This window comes from Phragmites australis, chromosome 20, assembly GCF_958298935.1.
Source record: "Phragmites australis chromosome 20, lpPhrAust1.1, whole genome shotgun sequence".
In the NCBI taxonomy this organism is placed as follows: Eukaryota; Viridiplantae; Streptophyta; class Magnoliopsida; order Poales; family Poaceae; genus Phragmites; species Phragmites australis.
Window position 1 is genome coordinate 7,052,675 of NC_084940.1, and position 10,486 is coordinate 7,063,160.

At 49.2% G+C, this 10,486-nt stretch overlaps 1 protein-coding gene across 1 annotated transcript; it reads right to left on the bottom strand.

Annotated features, from left to right (window-relative positions):
* Positions 1 to 1,353: 1,353 nt before the first annotated feature.
* Positions 1,354 to 9,067, bottom strand: LOC133902534 (guanine nucleotide-binding protein subunit gamma 4-like). The gene is made up of 5 exons (XM_062344151.1): positions 8,981 to 9,067; positions 7,716 to 7,768; positions 3,440 to 3,651; positions 3,318 to 3,362; positions 1,354 to 2,290 (listed from the first exon to the last, which is right to left on the bottom strand). Exons 3-5 carry the CDS (start codon positions 3,541 to 3,543, stop codon positions 1,531 to 1,533), a joined length of 909 nt encoding a protein of 302 aa, XP_062200135.1. The 5' UTR covers positions 3,544 to 3,651; positions 7,716 to 7,768; positions 8,981 to 9,067; the 3' UTR covers positions 1,354 to 1,530.
* Between the last annotated feature and the right edge of the window lie 1,419 nt (positions 9,068 to 10,486).

Here is a 10,486-nt window from a genome sequence, read left to right on the forward strand (position 1 = left end):
ATATATATTTTTTTAAGTGTACCTAAGAGGATCCGCGTTATCAGCGGACTTCCAATTCCACTTCCTAATCCTTTTTCGTGGATGTCAGTTTTTTTGAGATCCAAGAGTTTGAGCTTTATTAACCAGCAGAATAGTAACCGTGATGAATGCACCCTACAAGAAAATGTGGCACACGATTTAGGCAGGTCCACGCTAGTAAAGCAGGCGATGCTTAATTAGCAGTTACTGAGCTGCCATTTTGAGGCTGAGACTTGATGCCGCCGCATACCAGAGGGCATCGAATCAGGAGAGCACGAGCCCCAGAAACTACTAGTGCTCGTTCTTATCTGTTTCCAGGTTATATTACTCAAACTAGAAATATGCAGCGGCGTTGCCACGCCTGATAGCTCCTGTCACCGTTAATAGTAATCTATATCCTTTTAGCTGTATTTGAATCAAGGTCTGCATTATCAATCTTAGTCACTAAGAGGAAGCTGAGAATGAAGCAAGGAAAATTCTCAAATAAGAAATTTAGGACACAGTTACTCAAATCTTAGCCAGACAGTTCAGTAACTTACGCAAAAGCTGCAGTGCAACCTAACAACAAAGTTATAAAACATCAAATCTTTCAATGTAACAAATGAATAAATGGTAGGTGTTACAAATATTGCCTCTTTTCTTTTAGTTGATAGGAATATGTGCAGGTTAAGGTGCAATTGGAATAACCCACAGAATGCTGCAGTATTTGAATAGAACATTGTTTGCTGTAGGTATTTGTCATAGTTGGACGATGTGATCATACAATAAGAGTAGAATTTCGAAACTAATAAGAGTATGTAAAAATTGATCAAAAGAAGAGCAAACAATGTTGCGAGAAGAGCTCTTTCGATTAAATCCACTGTTTATCAATAATGTTGCAAGAACTTGAGTAAAAACTATATCAGCCATGTTAACCATGGGTGAAGAAATACATGTAATATTGGTGTCTTAATCAAATTAGAATGGTCCATCTGACTGAAAGCTGGAATTCTAAACTAAATTTTCTGTATACACATTGCACTCTTCAATGCCCTTTTAACTTATTCCTTCCAAAATGATTGTGACACACATTGTTAGACTATCTCCAAATATATTCTTTTCATTTCGTTCTCTTTCCAATTCACTTTCCCGTTCTCATTCTCTTTATTTTCTCTCATCTTCAACAACTTCCCTTCGAAGAGAATCGCGAAAAGAAATAAGAGAGAATCCCATCCTGAAAAGAATAACCCTAAGAATCCTATCGTGATAGGAACCGTTGGAACACTGAAGGAAAAAAAATCCCTCCACGATAGGATTTTCATCCCTGAAGAGAAACCGTTGAGCGTAGCCTTATGATATGCTGTAGATGACAAACCTATCACCTTTCACACTTTACAGTTCATTTCTTAAAATGTTTTGGCAAGAAAGTCATTTGTTTACAGGAAAAAATAATCCATATGTCAAGTTTGAACGAAACCAAAGACGATCTAACAAGCACCAACAAAAAACTACTAGCAAAAGGTGCAGATTAGATTAACATAAGCATCCAGTGGCACAGCACGAGTTACGGCACCCAGAACATCGACATCCTTCTCTACATTTCCTACTGGGCCAAACATACCCGCAAGAACATCTGGGGCACAACGGTTTCGGAACACTGGAGCATGATCTGCAGCAGCTGCTGCTGCTGCCATCTTGTCCCTCGCAGCACGATGACTGGCACTTGCAGCAAGGGGGGCCCTTGCAGCAAGATGACTGGCAGTTGAAGCACTCCTTGCAGGAGCACCCAAACAAGTTCGAGCAATTGAAGGACTTGAAGCAACTGAAGCAGCTTGAGCACTGAGGGCAAGAGCAGGAGCAGCATTCTGCGCAACGGCAACACTCGTTGAAGCAGCTGCAGCTTGGCTTGCAGTCGCAGCAATCCCTAGAACATGAACGGCATTGTTTGCAGCTGGAGCAGCTTGGGAGGCCGCAGGTGCAACAATTTTGACTGCACTGGAATTTACAGAATGAAGGGATCTTGAAGAAGCTGCAGTTCGGTTTGCAGCATGATGGATTGCAGCACCAACAGCAGTTCGGACTACAAGATGGGCAATCAGGTTTGCAGCATGAGACATTGCAACATGAACTGCCGTCTGGCCAGCACGACTTGTTACATGAACTGCAGCTTGGCTTGCAGCATGACTTATTGGAGCATTGGCAGCAAGAACCATTGAAGCAACTTGGTCTTTTGCACTTAGGAAAGCACTGGCAGGAGCAGCAAAAACATGAAATGCATATGCACAATTTCGATCTGCAAGGGGGGGAAAACAGTAAGCTCAGCATTTTCACAGTGCAGATAATTGTGCCAGAAATTCAATCAGGAATGTCATTGGAATTGTTACACTGCTTCTAGAACAGGGTAGACTAATGCGTTGCATTGCACGGTAGTGAACAAGAAGACAAAAAAAGCATCTTAGATTCGAACAAAATTATATCACTGGAAAATGATTTATGATCTACTAGAAAAAACATTACAAAGAATTCTAACCAAATGATGAGTTCAGGGCGAACAAGCACCATGCCATAACAAGTCATTAGGTTCTGTGTTTTTGTACAAATTTCAGCAACATCCCATGGTGTGTTTTTCTAGTCCAAGAGAAGGTTTCTCGAAAAATTATGCAGTCATCACTATTAAGTGTCAAAATTGCACAAACATTTTGCTTCAGTGTACAATCTGACGTTGCTTTGGTTAAACAGAACGTGTGCTAAATAAATTCAGATTTGATCACTGAACACGTATAAGGACATCTTCCAAGCAGAGAAGACATTAAAGACTAATGACGCTTAACTGCAGCAGCAACAAATAGCCTCGCAATTCCCATAAAAAGGAGGCAACAATGTCACTTGTAGTACATGGTGACATGTAGGACTAGATACTTTGTTGAGGGTGACAAGTTCTACCAATCATTTGTTATGTAGTCGAAGCACCAAAATAGGTTCTATTAAGAAGGAAAATGAGCTCCACTAGCAAGAAAATGAGACTAAGCATGTTGAATCTTTGCGTCAAATTTCCAAAGATGTATTTGCAACTTCTGCACCAACAAAATGGAAATGCAGCAATCTACTTGTTTGCTCATTGATAATATTAATTTGCATTCTCAAAGAAGAAATACAGCAACCGATAAGTTTGCTTATTGATTTTTCATCAATACAAGGATCCAAATATATTTCCTCTCAAGTTTTTTTCTCTGTGAGAGGTGAAACCAAAATGAACATTATCAAGATTTGCATGCACTTGCCATGCAATCCCTGAAAGGAATATATAATGGAATACACACCTGATCCACCAAAAAAGACGGCAAGATCTATGCCTCTTCTTCTTTCTGAAAAAATAAAGGAAGTCATAATAGAAATCATAGATGCTTAAAAGCAATTGTAACATAAAGTCCAGAGGCCGTACATTGGTATTAGTGGGTCTTGTTTGGTACCAACAAACTCATTTACCCTGACAGGTTTTGCATGGGAGAATGTTAGCAAAACGTAAACAGAACTTGCTTCAAACATCGACGAAACATATGCAGTATGGCTGAAGTTTGGCTAAAATTTATATTGGCATTCAATAGCTCCGCAATTCAGCTATATAAACTTTCAAGGAATCATCAGAACATTGCACTACAAAAAAGTATCAGTGATGAGTTCAGAACTATTAGTTGTAAATACAATAATGGGTAACTTTTGGTAAAAAAGAAGCAATTCGTTTGAGTTTTTACGTCAAATATAGCAACAAAATCTTACATTTGGACTTTCAGGCCTCTAAAAAACGGAATTAGATAGTGGAACTGTCATGTGGGGCCGAGTCTACGCAAGGCAGCGCAGGGCGCGGGACGTCCGCAGAGCTGAAGAACGGGCGGCTGCGCGCGACACGGTCCGCGATCAACCGCGCCAAAACTGATCTTGTTTCCCCTATTCTTTAGAGTATTGCTCACGGATGAGAATTGCTCCCGTGGGCTATTTAACCATTGTAATCGGCACTTTTCAGAGGGGGGGAAAACATATTGTCTTCCATCTCCTACCTATCTCTCTCAAGCCTAGGATTGCCGAGGGGTAAAACCTCGCCCTAGAAGACGGGTCGCGGCTACGAACTACGTAGCCGGGGTCCAGTTACCCAAGGGTTCGACGCCCTTGACAACCTGGTATCGAGGTCTCGTCGATCCTCTGATTCATCCGCTGCCGCCCAGCCCACCCCGCCGCCATCTACCCAAATCCCAAACCCACCCACCGCCGCCGCACCACCTTCTTCGTCGTCAGCCGCTTCCTGTTCGTCCGACGCCATGGGAGATGATCTCAAGGCTTCCATTGAGGCGCTCACCAAGAACATGGAGCTGATGCAGAAGACCACGGCGCTGCTGCAGAAGTCCATCGAGGCGAACGCGAAGGCGATCCACGATCTCTCCACCACCGACTCCTCGCCATCTGGAGGGCGCCCGGGCACGGGAGAGCACCACCAGGACCGACCGCCGAAGCACTGGCGCCCCGAGTTCCCGCACTACGACGGCAAGAGTGACCCGCTGATCTTCATCAACAAGTGCGAGTCATTCTTCGCCCAGCAGCGGATCATGCACGAGGAGCGCGTGTGGATGGCCTCGTACAATCTTCAGGACGGCGCCCAACTCTGGTATATGCAGGTCCAGGAGGACGAGGGAACCCCCACATGGCCGCGTTTCAAGGAACTCCTCAACCTGCGGTACGGGCCCCCGCTCCGCTCGGCGCCGCTGTTCGAGCTGTCCGCTTGCCGCCGCACCGGGACGGTGACCGAGTACCAGGATCGGTGGCAGGCACTTCTTCCCCGCGCGGGACACCTCGACGAGGCCCAGCGGATCCAGCTCTTCACGGGCGGGCTCTTGCCGCCGCTCAGTCTCCAGGTTCAGATGCAAAACCCTCAATCCTTGGTGGCCGCTATGAGCCTTGCCAGGCAGTTCGAGTTGATGGCCGAGTACACCGCAGTGCCGGCCAAGGCCCCGGCTCGAGGCGTCCTGGGCGCACCTGGCGCGCGCCCTCTACTTCCGGCGCCCCCACCGACAGCTGATAAGGCCCTGGTGATCGCGAACCAGGGGGATGGCCGTCAGGCCAAGCGCCTCTCCAAGGAGGAGCAGGAGGAGCGCCGCCGCTTGGGCCTCTGCTACAACTGCAATGAGAAGTACACCAGGGGGCACAATCGCGTCTGCCGGCGCATCTTCCACATCGGCGGCGTCGAGATCTCCGACACCGACGACACAGCCGCGAGCGACGAACAGGAGACGGAGTCGCCGATCTTCTCCCTACACGCGGTGGCCGGCGTGCCGTTTGGCGGGACGCTGCAGATCGCCGTCTCGCTGGGCGGCACCAAGCTCATCGCCCTCCTCGACAGTGGCTCGACCCACAACTTCATCTCCGCCAGCGCCGCACCGCGCACCAGGCTGACGGTGGAACCCCGGCCTCGACTCTCGGCGATCGTGGCCAATGGCGAGCGGATCACGTGCCCCGGTGTCATCCGGGCCGCGCCGGTCTCCATCGACGGCACTGACTTCAACATCGACCTGTTTGTCATGCCACTTGCAGGTTACGATATGGTGCTCGGCACCCAATGGATGGCCACCCTTGGTCCAATTGTCTGGGACTTTGCTACGCACACCATGGCGTTCCGGCTCCAGGGGCGCGACTTCTGCTGGACCGGGGTGCCCACCGCCAGCGCGCCGCAGCTCCACGCCACGACGGCCAGCACGTCCCTCCTTGACGAGCTGCTGGCCACCTTTGAGGACGTCTTCGCCGAGCCAGTGGGGCTACCTCCGCCACGCGCCCGCGACCACAGCATCACCCTCAAGCCAGACGCGTCTCCGGTGGCCGTCCGCCCGTACCGCTACCCGGCGGCCCACAAGGACGAGCTGGAGCGGCAATGCGCCGCCATGATCCACCAGGGCATCGTCCGCCGCAGCGACTCGGCGTTCTCGTCGCCCGTCCTCCTCGTCAAGAAGGCCGACGGCTCGTGGCGGTTCTGCGTCGACTACCGCGCCCTGAACGCCCTCACCGTCAAGGATGCGTTTCCCATCCCCGTCGTCGACGAGCTCCTGGACGAGCTCCATGGCGCGCGCTTCTTCACCAAGCTCGACCTGCGGTCGGGGTACCACCAGGTGCGGATGCGGCCGGAGGACGTACACAAGACGGCGTTCCGCACCCACGACGGCCTCTACGAGTTCTTGGTCATGCCGTTCGGGCTGTGCAATGCCCCGGCGACTTTCCAGGCGCTCATGAACGACGTGCTACGCGCCCACCTCCGCCGGTTCGTCCTCGTTTTCTTCGACGACATTTTGATTTACAGCAAGAGCTGGGCGGATCATTTGCGACACCTCCGCGTCGTCCTCACCATCCTGCGCCAGCACCACCTCTTTGTGAAGAGGTCCAAGTGTTCGTTCGGCGTCGACTCCGTCGGCTACCTCGGCCACATCATCTCGGCGTCAGGCGTGGCGATGGACCCCGCCAAGGTCCAGGCCATCCATGAGTGGCCACGGCCCCGCTCTGCGCGTGCGGTGCGCGGCTTCCTCGGGCTGGCGGGCTACTATAGGAAGTTCGTCCACAACTACGGCGCCATCGCTGCTCCCCTCACCGCGCTCCTGAAGAAGGAGGGGTTCACATGGAACGTCGACGCCGCGGCGGCCTTCACTGCCCTCAAGGGGGCCATGACGTCAGCACCCGTGCTGGCCCTTCCGGACTTCTCCAAGCCCTTCGTCGTGGAGTGCGACGCGTCCACATACGGCTTCGGGGCCGTGCTCATCCAGGAGGCACACCCGATCGCGTTCTTCAGCCGCCCGGTGGCACCTCGCCATCGCTCCCTTGCAGCCTATGAGCGGGAGCTTATCGGCCTCGTCCTCGCCGTCCGTCACTGGCGACCGTACTTATGGGGGCGCCGCTTCATCGTCAAGACGGACCACTACAGTCTCAAGTACCTCCTCGACCAGCGCCTCGCCACGATCCCTCAGCACCACTGGGTCGGCAAGCTGCTGGGCTTCGATTTCACCGTCGAGTACAAGTCCGGCGCAACGAACACGGTGGCCGACGCCCTTTCACGCCGCGACACCGAGGAGGAGCATACGGGCGCGCTCATGGCAGTCTCGGGGCCCCGCTTCGACTTCATCAGCAGGCTGCGCCAAGCCCAGGCCACAGACCCGGCCCTGGTGGCTGTCCATGACGAGCTCAGCGCAGGCACGAGGGCCGCCCCGTGGGCGATCTCCGGATTGGAAAGCAGGGCATCGTCACTGAACCATGAGCTAAAAATGAAGAAACACACATTCAAAATGAAAGTATGAAACCATGTATTGAACATTGTGATGTGTGTGGGCTTATTCAGTGAAAAGTAGTTAGGAAGCAATCGCTAACAGTATTAGAAAATATGCACTCAGGGACGACTTCAAATTAAGAATAGCATAGCAACAATAGCCTCCATAAACGGATAAACCAAACCGATATAGGGTTTGATTAATGTACAAACTAAAAGACATATCAATAACAACATTTTTGCGTCAATATATAGAATGGAACATGATTGGTAAAAACAGAACAGAGTTGAAATTTAGTGCAGAATGAAATATTCAATGTCATTTAGCATGAAAAAAGACCTGCGCTTCATACTAGACACAAACACTTGCAACAAATTCCAAGGGCAAGATTAATATGCAATGCAGGAAGGGCGCAACTGTGCATACTCTTTACAACTTCTAGAAACTGGTTGATCTCCTTCAAGTGATTGTAGCTCGTCCTGCAAAATCAGATTGCTGTCAAACAAATGTAGTTCTTTATCCCTATGCTACGCGTGAAAGTGCTAACAAAGAAAGATGGGTGTCAACTGTAAGTTGGATCACACATGAGAAACACTGTGAAAGGAATAACTAAACATTTGGTACTATACATAGCTATTTTTTATTTTATTTTCCCTAACTAACAATATCGGATGCGTGAGACTGGCTGTGTTAGGGCCCCTTCAAAAAAGAATGAGAATTCAAATTAAAAGATAGCTGAGGAAAGTTTTCAATTATGTTGTAGCACACACTAAACCTGCATCACTTTACAATAGAAACTAAAAGTGAACTCCAGACCTCCGACAGACTTAATTAAAGGTGGATTCTAGTCTTAGATATGGTGAGATAACTAATTGACAAATAATAATCGCATTCTTCAACATCTTGTAGAAAACCAAAGCCCGGATTGGAAAGCAGCTTGCAAGGAGAGATAAAAAGACGACCAAAGCACATTTGACCACTAAAGAAGCACTTTAGTCATCTGAACACCATCGCAAATCTGCTCCTTGAAAGCGGAGCACGGCGTTAAAAAGCCCCAAACTGTGGCAGCCCAGCCCCATAAACACCAGTACTGGACTACTGGTACACCAGTACACCACCACTCTTTCCTCTGCACGAACCTCATGATAATGCCTGATGAGCCATGCTGTGTGCGTGTCCGCGAAGCAAGAACGGAGAGATTGGACACGCCCACCCGCTGCTCCACGCGCAAGCACTGACACGGCCAGTGCCACCGCCCATGCCTCCTCCTCTTTTCCACAAGGAACCGAACCGCACGGCGCAGAGGTACAGCCGCGGCACGCCCAAGAAGGGCAACCCTGTCGCGCCTCGGGTTAGCTGCTCTGCCGCGATCCGCCGCCCTCCCCTCCTATCCCCAAACGAAAACGAAATACAGTAAACGGCGTGCTCCTAGCCTCCTAGCAACAATCGGGCGCGCCTCCCTACCCAATCAACAACGCGATGGCCGTCGCACCAGCCTGCCATTTACTACTACTGCATTTCCTCACATCAATACTACTTGTTCTGCCCTGCACTTGTTTCTTAGAAAAAGAATCGAACAACGAATCGGATCCTACTAGTATTTTTTAACGGGGTAAAGTCAGAAGGAAGACGAAGCGAGAGCACGGCCCCCGAGGGGTCGGGCGCGGGGAGGAACGGCGGGGCCGGCTCACCTTGAGGAAGTCGATCTCGCGGTTGAGGATCTGGAGCTCCAGCTGCAGCCGCCGCCGACCGCACAGGTCCGGGTACCTCGGCGGCTCCATCAGCACTGCCACCTCCTCCCCCATCGATCTCACCTGTACTAGCAGGTCTAGCAGAGTACCTCTCAACACCTCCGAAGTCCTAACGAATCCCTGTGTTCGGGACTAGAGAAGCGGAATGTGGAGGAGGAAGAGGTGGTGGTGATAGTGGTATAAGTCGCGGCGAGGGGCAGGGGACAGCCGGCACAGGTGGGGGGGGGGGGGGGGCGTGGACGTACGAGGCGGACGTGCACCGCTCGCGTGCGTGCAACGGAAGCAGGGTGGGAAGAGAAGCAGCAGGCAGAGGAGGTGGGAGAACTGGAGGGGGAAGCCAGGAGCAGGACCCCATATAGCGAGCGAGAGGATGGCCTGAGCTGCGCGGGCAATAGTGGCAGAGCCGCGGGGTTTAGAGAGAGAAACGGGAGAGCCACGGGGTTTAGAGCCTATTTTCGGTTTAGGATTTAAAAACAGGTTATAAATTATGGATTATAAAAAATTAGATTGTAAAAATTGTATGGTAAAAAATCTTTAGATTATAGATTTAAAATTTTTTGATATACAGTTTAATAAATAGACTTTCACAATCTATCAAAAACTGAGAAAAATTAGTTTATCATATTCTCATAATCCAACAAGCAGGTAGTAAAATGATATAGAAAAAATTGTGTGCTTGTTTCAGCTTTGGATGGTAAAAGTTGAAATTCATAATCCGAAGTCAAAATAAACAGGACCTTAATGAATAGAATTTTTCAATCTTTATTCAAATGCTACGGCTATATTATTATTATATAAGTAGATGTGTTATTTTATAATATTTTATGATTTTATATATGATTTTTTTAAATCAACTCATTCTCTGATAGTATAGTAGGATCAATTGTAATCTTCCAATAATAATTGGATAGATGTCATTACATATTTTTATATTTACACTTATTTACTTATTTGCATCAAAGATTTTTCCGGTTTAATGGGTGAAGGATTGTTGACTGCGAGGTGGACCCGTTGGCCACGGGACTGTGTTGGGCGGTTTGGGCACTTGGGCTTGCTGGCTTGCCGCTGGCCTGGCTGGTGGATCATTCTCGGAGGGATGGGTCCGGCCGGGTCAGTATGGGGCTGTGTGGTGTCAGGCTCGGCTAATGAACCCAACAGCGTCGGTGAGATCCTGCCGAGTGCAGCAAAGATTTGTTTCTGAGCTAAACTAAGGTTATCTCTAGCAGATATTTTAAAAATTTATTCCTTATAATACTATTACAGCATCCTTTAATATTATTATAATATCCTCTATTTTTTTCATCTCCAGCAGCTATCATATTTTCTATTTTCTATTACTCTCCCCTCCCCTTAGACCCCTATACATACGCCAGCTACAGTAATATGTGCTCCAACCGGCCTCAAATTTGTTGCTTCCAACTTCTAATCGGTATCACTGTAGCTGCT